The sequence below is a fragment of the Etheostoma spectabile genome, chromosome 15, assembly GCF_008692095.1.
Source record: "Etheostoma spectabile isolate EspeVRDwgs_2016 chromosome 15, UIUC_Espe_1.0, whole genome shotgun sequence".
NCBI lineage: Eukaryota > Metazoa > Chordata > Actinopteri > Perciformes > Percidae > Etheostoma > Etheostoma spectabile.
The window spans coordinates 3,675,682-3,691,151 of record NC_045747.1 but is presented as its reverse complement, the minus strand read 5'-3'; the positions used below and the strand labels follow the sequence as shown (position 1 = coordinate 3,691,151).

Sequence of the window (15,470 nt, the reverse complement as noted above, 5' to 3'; positions counted from 1 at the left end):
GGGGGGGTTAAGAGGTGGCCAGGAGGGATTAAATTCCATAAGCCTCAGTGAAGAGGTATGTTTTAAGCTGGGTTTTAAAATCACACAACACGACAGAAATTCCCACAGTACGACAGCAAATTGTCACAACCCGACAGCAAATCATCAAAAATAGTGAAAAAAAAGATACTCCCATTTAAACTGTTCCTTACATGTGTGCTGTTGTAAAAGCACAAGATCATCTGTTGCTGCACTGAACTGTTGGTTTGTGCTGCTTTCTACTGTTGGCCCAACGTCTCCAGGAATGTTCGAGTACACTTGCCAACTGGACCGCTTGCTGTTTAATTATTTCTTCCAGGTGGCTAAATGTCACTGAAGCACCTTTACATGTGTTTTAGTAATGCACTTAGTCAGTCTATTGTGTTTAAATTATTATTTTGCTTTGTTATTTTAGTAAGCAGTATTGTTTATTTTTGGAAATATACAAAATTAAGTAATACATAAACTAAAAATTGTTCAATACCCCCAAATTATACTTTCTGTTTCAGGCTAATCAAATCTGTCTTGTTGTGGGAAATTGCGGTGGTGGTTTGCACAACAATTCACATTCCGTTTAATTAATGCAATTATTAAACAATACAAACTCAAGTATACATTAAATTCAGTTTCTGGTGATACATATTTCTGCCAATAAAAAGGATTGAGCCGTATGACACACCTTGTTATTTACTGAGAAGCAGAGAAAACACAAAAATAAACTTTGGTTTGAATTTTCCAAAAACAGTCAAAAGGCATGATGCTGTTAAAGCTCATTATCAACTGACTTTAATATTATGATGTAAGGATTTAGTCAAGTAGTCAAATTAAGGGAGGAAGGGGCAATGATTAGGGGGAACGAAGGAAAGTAAGTAAGGAAAAGGATATTGTTAAAAATATTAAAATAGCCTCTGACTCAGCAGGCATATAGTTAAAAGCTGTGCAAGAGTTTGTTTCTCCACTGTCTTAATTTACCTGCTTCTTTGCTGCTTCACTTTTAACCCTTGTGCATATCTGTGTTTTTTCTTTTATCGACATATCTGTTAACCTGCTTGTTTTTTTTAAAAATATTCAACCCCCGTTTTGTTTACACGGATACATGTGTTGTGTCAAGTACATCAGTGAAGTCCTCATTACACTCAGTTCTATGTGAATCAGATAAACTCTGATTGTAAATCTGTCTAGGAAAGTCACTCTTTTTGTCATGCTGGGAGCTGGTGTGCAGTTTCACAACAAAGGGCAATTTTTTTTTACAAGAAACATTTAGTGGGCTACAAAATTGATTTATATTTTATGTTAATGTGTCACAAACCTCAACTAAACCAGTATTACACACATACAAGTGATGCATACCTATGCAACATGTATCTTTTAGTGGTAGATAATGTGTCTGTGTTCATGACGCTCACCTCTAGGGTATTATTATAATTCTTTTTCCAGGGATGTGTCCTGTCTAACAAGGTGATTAACGGTTGCCTGATAAGCTCAACAGAGTGCCAAAAAACAACGTGATATCTCATAAAATATCTGATCTACAACAGTAAAGGTCAAAAGAGTAAAATACACAACAGTTAGCCGTATGATTTGAGTTGGCTGCTTAAAGTTATGGTCGCGACACCTTAGCTCCAGAGCGCTTATATAGCTACTAGCTTAGCTAGCAGGAAACTGATCTATTAACATCTATTCAAGCAATTGTGATAAAAGAGTACCCCTAGAAAATGCTCCAATATGGACACCAGCAACGTCAGCAGCAGAGTGGGACAAAAAAGTCTACCGGGAAATTTCCTAGGCCACCAACCTTTTACTGTAAATAAAGGAATTAATTATACATCAACTGTACACAATTCTATGTAAGCATGTATGGATACAATTGTGTACAAATAATACCATGATGCTATGATAGAAGTATCTGTGCAAATTCAATGTCCATTTTCTATCGATATAGTAATCCACAGCTGTGATTTAGCAACACAGAGGTGAGTCCCATGGGCAGGCAGCGACTTTATTTAGACTATGACACTGCACTGTGGCATGTGACCTGGCCTGCTGAGCCACCAGTGTGTGCCGGCAACATCACTTCCTGCCCTCATTTCTAGACCCAGAGAAGATGGTGACAGTTGGTTCAAAGTATTCATGAGCATTTAAGGATATTGTATTATTAATTTGCTTTATTGTACATATAATCAGATTTTATGGCTGAGATTTTGAAGTTTGCTGTCAATGAAAACAACACATATACTATGATCACAGTAGAAACACAGCACCTTGTGCAATGTTAGCTTTCAAATTTAATCTCCTGAATGTATGAAACACATCATGGAGAATTTATGTAGCGTGTAGACATGACACAATCACAAATTGCCCCCTAACTGTAATCTTTAGGTTTTGTCAATCGCTTCCATAGTTAGTAGATGCTCTTTAAACAATGTGATGGACAGCTAAGCTGACAAGGCAACAACAACTGTCTGTAAATGTCACATTTGTGCTTTAATTTAAGTGTTTACAGTAATGATATATATTGTTTTTTAACAGATCAGAAGAGCTGAACAGGTAAGTGATGAACACTCGTCTTCTGTTGATACATGGTTCTACGTAGCATTCAGTGCATATTGCTTTCAGACATGTCAAAATATATTATGGTGTAAATTCCATGGCTGCTTCCACAGGAGAAGGAAGGCTTCATTTTTAGAGATATTTGTCAGTATCAGTTAATCTCTGTTATGTTTCATCAGTGTTTTCATGTTTGCCATGTACATTGCGTAGTAGTTGTGGTGGTTAGTGGTTAAAAATAATAATATATGACATATTATCATTAACATTATATATACGCCAGTTGAGGTGGTTCAGGCATCTGGTAAGGATGCCTCCTGGGCGCCTCCCTAGGGAGGTGTTCCAGGCACGTCCAGCTGGGAGGGGGTCTCGGGGAAGACCCAGGACTAGGTGGAGGGATCATATCTCCAACCTGGAAAACTTTCAGCTCATGTATTACCAACAAGACTCCAGAGCCCATAAATAGAATGAGAATCATTCTATTTCTATCCTCCAGATTGCTAAACTTTCATCACAATTCTATTGTTTTCACACAACTAGAATCAACTGGGACTGAAATCTTGAGGATTGTCACTCTCAACTGGAACATGTTTTTACTTGGATGTGTAAGCTGCTTCTTGACCTAATGGTTTCTCAGAGGGCTTCACATCCTGTACAACATACACTCTCTTCTTACACCCATACCATTGATAATCTAAAGGATCACTTTGCAGTACCCCTGTTTTACAGATGCATCTTGGGAATAACTCCTTGCTGCTTGAAGGGCTCATCAGGCTTCAGCTTGACTGTGCAGTGGAATTGCTTCGGTTGATGGTGAACGTTCGCCCTGTCCTGAAATAGTTCTCTATTTCTTCCAGTGAGCGTCCACGAGTCTCTGGGATGCACACTGCGTTGAAAAGCAGACATAGCACACATATCACTGTAAAACACAGATAAGGCACGTACAGGCCGTACCTGTCCACCAGGTGTGTGAATGCGTGTGTGAGCATGAATGCCGTCAACCAGCTGACAGTCACACACAGACCCGAAGCAACGCCCCTGGCAACCAGCGGCAACACCTCTGACATCAGCAACCATGTGATTGGACCCCATCCCAGGGCGTATCCTAGGAGACAACCAACAATGTGATGACAATGCAAACAGCTTATTAAAGCAAATGATTTCATAGTACAACAAAAGCACATGCAGTCATTCTTAGGGCACAGTCACACCATGCTATGGTTTGAGAGGTTTATCAGACTCTGCTTTGGCTAAAAATCACTCAATTATATAAAAAAGGTACAAAAATAATTTGTTGTGTTTAGTTCTTATTTTGGACAGGTGAGAGCAATAATGTTTTATTCTAAGTAGCACCACAAAACCCTGTGTGAAGTTTGAAACATTTTTCTAATTTGACTGAATAACCAAAAACAAAATGTTTTATGACTAACACAAGCATGTTTTTTCAACAAAACGAGCTGCTTGCAACACTCACCAAATATAAACACCATGGTGCTAATGAGAGGAATGAGGCCTGCAGTTTGGTTGCTGGCATCCAAAGTGTTTCCAATAGCATTTTGGGAGCTGTAGTCCCAATTCGTGGTGTGATTAGGAGGGGCGGGGCCTGGAGGGCAAGGTGTGGTGTGGGAGATTATTGTCAGAGTCAGAGAGGACAGGAACATCAGCAGGCTCGACGTGTACAGCAGGGCTTTGCGTCCCGCCTTGTCCATTAAACTGGCTGCCACGGCAACAGAAAATAGGCGGACCGCACCTACAATGGCAGCATCATACCTGACAGACACGGAACAAGGAGAGGTCAGCCAAACGGTTCTGGATCTGTTTCTGTAATTCTTTATTCATGAAGCACATTTGGTACAAGCAATGCAAAAAGCAACATTTAGAGGAGAAATGAAAATAAGAGACAAAAAGGAGAAGAATACAAATAAAAGAGATAAAATAAATAATAGAATAGATGGCCAACCTGGGCTCCAGGGAAACTTTGCTTTGGGAAAAGATAGGTTCCAGGTAGACCAGGATGGGCGTGATGCCCGTCATTTGCTGCAGGAAACGCATCGCCACTGAGATGATGATTGGCCGACGGTAGACGGGTGTGGCCAGCTGCGACCATGTGACTTTACCCTGCGTGTTGATGCTGTGCTGGATTAGGAGACACAGAAAATGTGTACCTCTTTGTATTTATTTAAAAAAACTCAAGCATGTATACCACAGAAGTCAATGTGTGAGCCTGATGTTGCCACCTTATTTTGTGCCTCTTACCTGGATGGCACTGAGCTCAATGTTTGTGTTGTAGTGTTTTCCTCTTAGCCAGCGGAGGGCCCTCTCAGCCTGCTGCTCTCTGCCCAGAGAGAGGAGCCTCCTGGGGGAGCTGGGCATGAATGCCAGCAGCACAACCATCAGCACAGCTGGCACCTCCCCTGCCACTGCCAGCCATCGCCACGGCACCACCAGACCTACACAACAAAACATGATATTCAGCATTTTGATAGCACGAGCAAGAGAGTAAAAGCAGGAAGTAGACTTGTGTCTCTACTTTGTCAGGAATTGTAAGATGCTTTGGATTAGAGTTTCAACTAAATTTATAAAAAACATGTAGTAAATTAGCATTTATGTAGCAGTATTGTTATGTCCCTACCCATGGCGTAGAGCGTCAGGGCCCCAGACACAGCAGTGATCTGAGGGCAGGAGCCCATGGCTCCTCTCACTGCTTTGTGGGAGATCTCGGCGATGTAAACCTGTGACATAAACACACAAAGGACACACAAACAGTTATATAAACACAGTATTAATTCAGAAAGTGTTCAGAAAAATTGCATAGGTTAAAACAAAGTTTCTCTCATCATATTAACCTACAGGAATGGATGCTGCGGTCATCCCCCCGGCAACGCCTGTGAGGAAACGGCCCACATGGAGCATCCACAAGTCAACAGCCCCTCCCATCAGCATGTATCTAAGACACACACATTATACAGCCGTGTTTTTTAAAACAAACAGTACATGCAGAATCATACACAGACACCATGATCCATCTATCTATAACAGCATATATCCAATTCAGTCTGACCAGAAAGGAGAATGTACAGTGAAGTGCCAATAACAAATGTCTCCAGATTCTGTTTTGGACACACAGTGTGCAGTTTCTCTGGATTTTCTTACATCGCAATAGACATAAACATAAAGCATGATAAACAGGGAAATAAATTGTAGTTTTACGGACAAGAATGAACATTTAACTTAAAACCATGCCACATAGTTTACCTGTAAAGGCATGTGCATCATGTCCGCTAGGCCTACCAATCAGCAGTGGTGGAAGAAGACGTCAGATGCTTTACTTAAGTAAAAGTAGCAATACTATAGCATGAAATACTCTGTTACTAAAAGTAAAAGTCCTGCATTCCAAATATTAAGGCATTATCAGAAAAATGTATTTTAAAGTGATTATATGTAACTTTGAGATGTTTCTGACACTGAGAAATGTTCCATCTGATGATCGTAAATGCCATGTAAGCGCAAATGAGACTAACAGTGAAAAGAACACTATTTTTATAGAGTTTTTATATATATATGTCTTTGTCAGGGTCCGATTTTTCATGCAATTTTTCGCAAAGTTACAAAATGATTTTTATAATTTATATTTAATAACAACGCACAATATTTTAGGAAGTAATAATTCCTTTTTATTTAAATGTCCACACAGGTGTTTTCACTTATGTTGCCTAATTTGACCTCTTCTCAGGACTGTGTGGGAGGGTACAAAGTACTTTACTTGGTTGACATCTCTTGGTTTTGTTGTTCTGCACCTGTAGGGGTGAGGCATCCCATCCTGTTATCATTCTAATCACTTCACTGAGTAATGATGGCATAATTCCAAAAATTCCGAAAGTATTGATGTAGGAGAGGCAGAAGTGCCATACTTCCCTCTGCAATGTAGTTGAGTAGATATTGTGATTAAGCACGGTATTCAAATTAATCTTGTTTGCATTCCAACACAGTTTGATGGCTGTATGTTGTGACTGAGACAAACCCAATAGTCAATGGCACTGCTGACATCATGATGCTCAGCTTCCGTCCAATCAGGTCGTTGAGCAGCATGGCGCCCAATCCTCCGGCCGCTGCACCCAGTGTGTAGATGGAGCCGAACCAGGCAGCCTGCTCCGTGTCCATCTTGAGCCGAGGGTCTGCATCGGGGCCCTTGAACTTCGGCAGGACCGGGGATGAGTAGACCAGGGAGTAACCGAAGCTGAAGTTTCCCAGGACGGCCGAGAAGACGGCCAGGAACAGTTTGGAGTTATTGATCTGGGATGGAAGGATGTGGAACGCAGGTTAAACTCAGAGCATAAGCTGCATATATAGATACCATAAGCTACAGTATCACATGAGGGATGTTAAAGAAGGATACTTTGTTTGTTATGTTTCTCTCCAATTTTTTTGTTTTATTATTTCTTTTTATTATTATTTTTATTTTTATACACTTTCTCTTGCATGTTCGAAATAAAGATATCAATCAATCAATCAATCAATGATTGAAGTGTTCCGTTAAAGTTAAAGGGAAGTTTGGGTTCTAGTCTGAGTATGGTTAAGTTTATTTAAAGAGTTTAAAGGAGGTGGCAACTGAACACTGCCTACTTCTAAACTCTTTCTGACATCATTAGTGATATCAAGTGTATGAAGTAGGTTGTTTAAGGTTAAATGTTATGTTAATCAACATTTTTTTGCAAGGATTAGGGTGATTGTGCGGTAGATTGTAGGATCTGTTAAAGGCAGTTGTTTGTCAGTTAAAGTGGAAGGAGTTTTTAATCAGTTAAGCCAATTTAGAGAAATTTAGTTTTCTTTTTGATTTTGGAATTACATTTGCGTCATGATTGTATGTTTCAATGAGTCCGCCTCCTTACAGCTTCTCAAACTTTCTGAAGCACACTGCAGATAGACCTCTAAATCCATTCGCTCCACCAATATATCTTTTTTTTTGACTACCTTAAGTAGTTTACTAATTTACTTTAATTTGATTTTTTTTCATGAGTTTAAACTTTAAAAAAGCATGGCTGACCTCTCAGGTCCATTCACTCCATGAGAAAATGCTGGACATTTTTTTGGGACAATCCAGCGAAGAGTGAAACAGTACAAAACAACTTTCAGTAGCACAAGACCAGTGCAGACCTGCAGCAGAGACCACGCATGTGGCTTCATACTGTTGTCCTAGGTTTAAATTGACCTGTTTTTCTATATCAATGTTATTTTTAATTCCCCAAAATAACATGATTGATTCCACACAACTCTCTTTGGCAAGTACAAATCTCTACTTTCATTAATTTTGGGGCATCTTATTCAATTTTATAGCATTTGAAAAAACATTTGAAATGTTTCTGAAATAGTATTGAGTAAAAGTCTACATATTCCAGTCTGTGATTAGGTTATTATATTATAATTGTTGTCGAAATAATTCTTGATTTCTGCTCAAACATCAAACATTACGTATAATTTCCCACGAATGAGGTTTATTGACCATAGATTCAAAAAATAACTGTAAAACTGAAGTCAATAAGTTAGCGATACGTAGTGTTGAAAATGTCACAAAAGTGACAAACATTGAAAAAGCGCCAAAAGTGTTGAAAAAGAGACAAAAACATTAAAAAAAAGTTAAAAACATTGATGAAAAGCGTCAAGAAAAGAGTTGATTTTCAATTTTGACGGGAGGACAACACAAGGGTTAAACACTATCTCTTCTCATCACTCACTCCACAACATTGTTAAATCAATCAATGTATCAATAAATCAATGATAGAGTAAATCTGTGGGCTATTGATGAATATTTAAAGAACCATTAAAAATAAATGAAATGTTTCCGACCCTTGATTCAGATGATGTCGGTCTTCTGTCCAGCAGAGAAGTCTCTTCATCCATGTCTGCAGCAGGAGGCTGCACAGCGGTCTGATGACACAAAGTAGCCTTAAACACAGGTCTCTGACATGTATGATCTAATAGGTTTCAGGATCTGGCTGTTCCCCTCATTCAAATGAAATATTACCAATGTCAAAAGAAACCCTGCCCTCTAAAAAACACTGCCAGACCAAAACATGTCAAAGTCCATCTTATTCCAATGAAGCTTCCAACAAAGGTGATCCTTCTCTACAGGCTAGGTTAGAAAAATGAAAGAATGCTGGTAGATTATGAAGACTGGTTTGTTTAAACACCATTGTTTACACTTTTCAAGAGGTCCGGGGGTTTCCAAGCTGACAGGCTTAAAAAGATAGAGGCTAGATACAGGTTGAGCAGTCATAATGAAACTGAAACTAAAAAACTGTGTCCACACTGAACTTCCACGAGTGAAACTGAACTGGAATGTGTGGTGCAAATTATTAAATATTTTGGCAATACACAAACTGTTGAAAAGATTAATTTTTTAATTTTTTTAATATTGACTTTTTAATTGGCGCTGTATGACTTTGATTGGTACATTTAAGTCCCAATTAGTAAGTGTGGGTTTTTACCCTGATTAAAACTTGTTAGCAATTACAGATTTATGGAATGAACCCTGTCAGAATACACTCAAAGTTGTTGCAAGTGCATCAACTTTGTGTTTTAAAATACATAATGGCCAGATTGTTGCAGTCAAAAGTGATTTTTTTGAAAGCCCAGTGTAAATGAACCCAAAGTGTTGCAATTTCGTAATGAGCAGAAAGCAGAAGGGTGGGATAAACAGCATAATTCCTGGATTGGGCCAGTCAAAGAAAATGCAGAAGAGGAAGAAAGGAGCCAGATCCCCCTGTCAGTTGAGTCAGGGGGAAGAGGAAAGTACAAGCTGCTTATCAGCCCACGCATCATCACAGTTAGTGTACTGGTGTATGAGCACAACATGCGAGTACACTCACATGAACACACAAATGAAAATACACACTTTATCTACTTGTACGGATTGATACAGAACAGTAAATATTTTCCGTACGGGAATAATTAAAGCTTTGAATGAATCAAAACTTTATCAATAGAAGATCCGGTTAAACAAACTTAAAGTAGTATTGTAGTGGAGAAAAAACCATGGCAACATCACTCTCAGCAATTTAACATCAATGTAACTGGTTGTGATCCATTATTCTATATTTTAGACATACAACACATACAACACATACAACACTGGACATGAGAAATCAGTTGGTAGACTGTTTTAAAAAAAATTCCCTTTTTTTTGTTTTCATTTGCGTAGGAGAGGCCCGGAGAAAAACTGTGTACCTGTTATATCCATCTGCATTTCCTCTGAGGTCTCCAATGATGTTGTGGAAAATGGAAAGTGTGTTCTTGTCCCAGCTTGTGGGTGTGCTTTTGTGTATTGTATGTGTGTGTGTGTGTGTGCACATGTGTTCATTGTGTGTATACAGTGTGTATCAAGACCAGCCCTTTCCAGCTATGTATTTCTCTCTTCTATTTTTCCTTTATCTCCAGATATCCAGACAGGGACCCAGGCTCCCAGCTGCAGCTACCCCAGCTCCACTGCACCATGGACAGCCTCCGGTCCGGACACTGGTCCCTGATCATGGTCCACATGCTTCTGCTGCAAATTCAGCCCGTTAAGTTGCAGGGAGTTGATCCTGTGTCCCAGAAACTACGACGACTCAATGAACAGGTTAGTTTGGACCTAACGTTGTGTGTGTGTGTGTGTGTGTGTGTGTGTGTGTGTGTGTGTGTGTGTGTGTGTGGGCTCATAAACAGTAGTGACTTTTATTAAAATAATGTAAATGTAACAAACATCCAGGACTGCTGTTAAAGGAGTGTCTAAACAGTTAGTGCGAAATCAACCTTAATGAGCTCAATTATAACTGATTAATTCATGACAAAAAGGTGGCTTGTGAAAACACATTTCTTCTTTGTTAGTTCCTGCAGTTCCAGGCACTGACCCAGGCCCGTTTGAACATGTTGGCCCAGAACCAGAACAGAAACTCCTCAGTGGGGTTGGAGAACCTATGTGAACACTGCCAACACATGTCACAGGAATTCGAACACCTCAAGCAGAGCACAACGCAGGAGATAGGGGGTCTCAGGTTAGTCAAATGGTTGACTGTTGCAACATCTGTGGGCTGATGCATCTTAGATAAATCCTTACTGGTTGGAATCTGCAAGTACAGTCATCATGGTCAGTAGAGAGTAGGGAGCAGATTGAAAAGGAGTTGGATATATATACTGTATATATATTATATGTAATATTACATTTGCAATACACTTCAGAATTGATATGTTACTGATGCTTTTCATACAATGTAAAATGTATTACCATATATCTTAGATATATAAGTATCATACTGTATATACTGAAATGCAGAAAACTAGGTGTATGACCGTTATGAAAATAATTAAGCATGTATTTTAAAAATATAAGTTAAGTCCATAGTTATAATATTTGTTATGTATAAAATAATTTTAACAATTTGTAAACTTCAACCATCTAGCCCTTTGAGTGAGACTAAATGATAAATGGTGAAATGTTGCTCCAAGTCTGATTGTACTACATGATGCATTTTCAACAGTGATAATACAGAAATGTAAAAAAAAAAAGAAGAAATAAAAAGTGATCTTATGTTGATTATTATCCCAGAGAGTGGAATAGGAAGCTTGATAAGAAAAGCAAGCGAATGGAGGGTCGTCTGGCTTTGATGGAGAGAAACCTGAGGGAAGACCGCCGCCATGCCCAGAAACAGAACCCTGATCCTGGCCATGATTTCTCCAACCTCACCCTGGAGCTCCAGAGCCAAGAGGAAAGGTTGGCTGCCCTGCAGGCCCAGCGTGATGAGCTGCTCATTGGGCTGAAAGGGTTGCAGGAATCCCTGAAAAACCAGGCACTGCGTGTAACTCGGCTGGAGGGCCGGCTTGGTGAGGTCCTGCAGCACAACGGAGGAGGAAAAACCAGCCAGTTGTGGAGGGGTGTTGACCCCGACATAACACCTCAAGAATACTATGAACCACGCAGGAGAAGCCAGGCACATAGAAGAGGGAGGCCTGAAAGGATTCTGGATACCCTACCCAGATCAGAAGGTATTGGTTATTCCCAGACTGATAATCATTCACAGTCCACATCTCAGAACAGAAACCATCCACAGCCCAATCAATACCAGGCAACACCAAACCAGCCCAAACATTCAAAGACACAGAAGCCAAGACCTAAACCAGAATCTAATCCACAGACACAAGTCCAGTATCCTAAACCCCAGCCCACAGATTACCTGCCTCCGCCTGACCCTTATCATCCCCAGTCACAGATCCAGGTGCAGGCCCAGATAAAGCCTTACCCAGTCCAGCAGGAGCAGCTTAAGTCTCGCCAGACTGTGCCTTATCCTTCTGCCCAGATCCAGCCCCAGGTCCAGCAACGATCCAAGCCTCGGTTCTATCGTCAAAGATACCCCCAGATATACAACCCCAGTCCCCCCTCTTGGCACCAGCCCCTGCACAATGCTCCAACCCACCCTGAACTCACCAAAGACAGACAGAGCAGGACTGGTCAGGGGGCTCCACAGCCCCAGGCTTCAGATGAACTCCCTCAACCCCAGTCTGAGTCTTATCAGCCCATGGTGAGCGGGTGGGGTGGAGCAGAGGAAGAAGAAAGTGACACAAAGGTAGAGTCTTCAGTAATCCACAACTTCCTCCAGCTTCCTGTAAGGCACAAGATCCCTGCACAACCAGTTCCCAAAAAGGATGCAACCAGTTAGTACCCTTACAATACAATACAATACAATTACATGTTAGCACCATAGTTTATTAGACTGAATATATTTTCTCTCTCCCTCTGTCTGCAGTCTGCAACGTGGACTCCATGCTGTTCTTCCCCTCGGCCTCAGCAGAGAACTATGTCACCTTCTTCCGGACTCTCCCGGACCTTCCTGAACTGTCTGTGTGTTTGTGGCTCCGTGTGATGGGCTCACATGTTGGCACACTGCTCTCCTATGCCACAAATGACAATGACAACCAGTTAGTTCTGTATGGACGCAACTCCTCTGCACCGTCTGCATCCTTCTCTGCTTCTTCCTCCTTCTCCCTGGACTTCGTCATTGGAGACCCAGTATATCGTCGTCTCCCTGTGTCGTCGCTCTTGGATAATCGCTGGCACCATGTCTGCGTCCTCTGGTCCTCCATCCAGGGTCATTTCTGGCACTACAGTGACCACCGCCTCACCTCCTCAGGCTCCAACTTCAGGAAGGGCTGGGAGATTCCTGGAGGTGGATCAGTGATACTAGGGCAGGAGCAGGACACTGTTGGTGGGGGGTTTGACCCTGCAGAGGGTTTTGCTGGGCAGATGGCAGGGTTCAGGGTATGGAGCCGGGTGTTAAGTCCTTCAGAGGTGGAAGGGGTGGCAGAAGGAAGAGGTGTGCCCAGAGGGGTGGTGCTCGGCATGGAGGACATAAAGGAGGTACATGGGGAGGTGCAGCAGGTGGCATGTGAATGTTTAGAGTACTGTGTGTGATAAAGTTACAGCAGAGAATTCAAATGAAAGGTTTCATTCCAAAACATATTTTTTTGCAGGGGAATGTTAATTATCTCTTGCTTGCCTGCCTTTTAAAAGACAAAATAAATACTTTTTTCTTTTATAGATTTAATTTCTTCATATTTGTATACACACAGCAACATATTCTTATTGGACTAAAAGATAGATTTACCCAAACTTGGACCGTTAAACTTATCAGCTGTGGAATAAAACCCTGAGTTTTATCCACCAGTCAGTCGTTAAACACGGCAAAGGATAAAGTAATACAAGTGTGCTTGTAAATGTGATCTTAAGGTCCACTTTAATTCCCCCCAAAAATGTTGTAGGGTGGGTATCACACTTTTTCCAGTAGTGGATACATTATTTGGAATGAAACTCATCAAATGGTGGATTTAATGGTGATTCATTTTTTATCTTTCACTCATCTGTGTAATCCGGAGCTCTTCAACCGGGGGGCCGCCAAATTATTGTTAATTTTTGAAAGTTTTTTTCAAAAATTAATAATGGCTTAATATTATTAGCAAATATAAATTCCCACTGATGATAGGTTTACTGGCCTATAGGTAAAGTAGTCACTAAGATAGCCACCCAAAGACACAGTTGATCCCGGGGATTTACTGTGCCACATGTATGTTTAACAAGAGAGGATTTATGAAATCATGCAGACACTTATTATTTTAATAGCTTAGTATTCTATGCAAAACATTATTGTAGGCCCAGTTTAATATGCAACTTCCTTTTAGACAATAAATGTAGCAGGGGGTCCCTGCTCCATCTCTCTTTCAGTTAAGGAGTCTTTGGTTTCAAAATATTGAAGACCCCTGATGTAATCCATTTTTAAGAGTGTTATTTTTTCTTCATTTTGGACCCAGAGCTCAGTAGACTTGCTTGAGAGTCACATTCCTTCGGATTTAGACATAATTGGTATAAAATAAAATTATTAAACAGCCTGTTATTATTAATATTAACTGTGACAATTTTTTAAAAACATTATACAGGATGGAGGTTAACGCATCGGTGGATGTCTTTGAATCTTTAATTTAAATAAAATGATAGCCACTCTCTCTCTCTCTTTGTCTTTTGGATTGTCAATAAAAACTTAAACGCTCATATATGAATACATTTTTTAAAACTCCTCACGCCTATGTAGATCCACCTGTTTTCAACTACAAAAATACAAAACTTCCATACATAATAATAAAAATGCTACTAATAATAATATTAATCAGTAAGTATAATTATGCATACATTTACTTTTTTATACTTTGTACAAAGCACATTTAGCTAATACTTCAATGCAGGACCTTTGTAAAATAGGCCTACTTGTAATTTGGTATATTTTTTATATTGCCGTATTTCTATAGCCTGGAAATCTAGACGCACCCTAACTGCTGCAAATGTAATTTGCAGCCGCTTGTCAGGCTAGTACTTCTACTTTTACCTAAGTAAATTATTTGAATAGCCTTCTTCTCCAGCACTTGTACACATACTTTAACACTAGGCTTGTTAGCGCTGAGATTTATAAACATGAATAGTAAAACTTCAAGTCCCAACATCCAACGCGCCTGACGGACACTTTTGGCCCTGCACGCGACCCTTAACCAAGCGTCACGAGTCACAGGAATGATCATGGGGAGTTGAGAAAGAACAACATTAGCTAGCTAGTAAGCCAGCGACAACTGCAATTAATGAAACAATTAAGCGACAGTTAGGGCAGCGAGCTTCACTATGGCGAACATCTCAAAGAAAGTGTCGTGGTCCAGCCGGGCCGAGGAGTCCGGGGTAGCCGGGGAGGGGACGTCGCTGCTCAACGGCTCCGAGCAGCCCAGACTCTCTAGACAGGTACAGCTAGCATGGTTGGCTAAATGAGGCTAACAGCTGTTCCTCCTGCAGTATTAATGCTTTCTCATTTGTATTAGCCACTATAAGGTTACGTTGAACCATGTTTTTAAATGGTGCATGGGTTATGAATGTTTTTTAATGCATTGCCGCGTACCCAGCGTTCATTTTAGGGGTGTGTTTTCATGTGTTGTGGTATGCTTGCAATCGGGCATCAGCAACAACAAGCTTTGTTTGGAGCGGAATGTAATGCATGACAGTTATTGATTTGGTGTTAATTGAATTCTTACACGATGCACGCTATTAGATTCAGTTGCTTAGAAAAATAATCGGATTACAGAGTTTCGATAAACTAAATCCTTCCACTAGCTTGTTACTTAGCTATTTCACTATTTTATTTGGAACTAATAGGAACATCAAGGACACATTCATCATTATAAACAACGTAACCTCAGTCATTACTCTAGAAAGGATAATTGATGATGTATGTGTCATTGTGAAATTGGAGTAAAATGTCCATTGTACAAGTGATCAAATTAGGGTACCTTAGTTTGAGTTCAAGAGCCCCCGAGGGGCGATTAGTTTTGCTGCAGTAGCAAAGAAG

The 15,470-nt window shown here is 40.3% G+C and overlaps 3 protein-coding genes across 7 annotated transcripts in view; 2 read left to right on the top strand and 1 right to left on the bottom strand.

Annotated features, from left to right (window-relative positions):
• Window positions 1–2,165: 2,165 nt before the first annotated feature.
• slc2a6 (solute carrier family 2 member 6) lies at window positions 2,166–8,786 on the bottom strand. Of its 2 annotated transcripts, XM_032536499.1 has the most exons (9): window positions 8,588–8,772; window positions 8,410–8,490; window positions 6,587–6,858; window positions 5,416–5,512; window positions 5,198–5,297; window positions 4,822–5,015; window positions 4,526–4,701; window positions 4,040–4,335; window positions 2,166–3,670 (listed from the first exon to the last, which is right to left on the bottom strand). In XM_032536499.1, the coding sequence occupies exons 2-9, from the start codon at window positions 8,461–8,463 to the stop codon at window positions 3,342–3,344; spliced, it is 1,518 nt and encodes a 505-aa protein (XP_032392390.1). In that variant the 5' UTR covers window positions 8,464–8,490; window positions 8,588–8,772; the 3' UTR covers window positions 2,166–3,341. The 2 variants fall into 2 exon arrangements, with proteins under 2 accessions (XP_032392390.1, XP_032392389.1); XM_032536498.1 differs by having other exon boundaries at window positions 8,410–8,786.
• Window positions 8,787–9,948: 1,162 nt separating this feature from the next.
• Window positions 9,949–13,336, top strand: ptx4 (pentraxin 4, long). The gene is made up of 4 exons (XM_032536495.1): window positions 9,949–10,180; window positions 10,429–10,595; window positions 11,147–12,249; window positions 12,342–13,336. The coding sequence occupies exons 1-4, from the start codon at window positions 10,055–10,057 to the stop codon at window positions 13,004–13,006; spliced, it is 2,061 nt and encodes a 686-aa protein (XP_032392386.1). The 5' UTR covers window positions 9,949–10,054; the 3' UTR covers window positions 13,007–13,336.
• A 1,272-nt stretch (window positions 13,337–14,608) lies between these two features.
• Window positions 14,609–15,470, top strand: part of clcn7 (chloride channel 7) — a 19,965-nt gene continuing 19,103 nt past the window's right edge. For all 4 annotated transcript variants that reach the window (XM_032536493.1, XM_032536492.1, XM_032536494.1 and 1 more), the window contains exon 1: window positions 14,609–14,869. In XM_032536493.1, the coding sequence (XP_032392384.1) occupies window positions 14,756–14,869 (114 nt within the window). In that variant the 5' untranslated portion in view covers window positions 14,609–14,755. The remainder of the gene's footprint in view (window positions 14,870–15,470) is intronic.

Excerpts from the sequence above, each read along its gene's own strand:
- ptx4 (XM_032536495.1), top strand. The coding sequence starts at position 10,055 with ATGGACAGCCTCCGGTCCGGACACTGGTCCCTGATCATGGTCCACATG. Across the intron at positions 10,181-10,428 it reads TACGACGACTCAATGAACAG|TTCCTGCAGTTCCAGGCACT; the intron begins GTTAGTTTGGAC and ends CTTCTTTGTTAG. Across the intron at positions 12,250-12,341 it reads TCCCAAAAAGGATGCAACCA|TCTGCAACGTGGACTCCATG; the intron begins GTTAGTACCCTT and ends CTCTGTCTGCAG.
- slc2a6 (XM_032536498.1), bottom strand. The coding sequence starts at position 8,463 with ATGGATGAAGAGACTTCTCTGCTGGACAGAAGACCGACATCATCTGAA. Across the intron at positions 6,859-8,409 it reads CGACATCATCTGAATCAAGG|ATCAATAACTCCAAACTGTT; the intron begins GTCGGAAACATT and ends CTTCCATCCCAG. Across the intron at positions 4,336-4,525 it reads AAAGTTTCCCTGGAGCCCAG|GTATGATGCTGCCATTGTAG; the intron begins GTTGGCCATCTA and ends CGTGTCTGTCAG.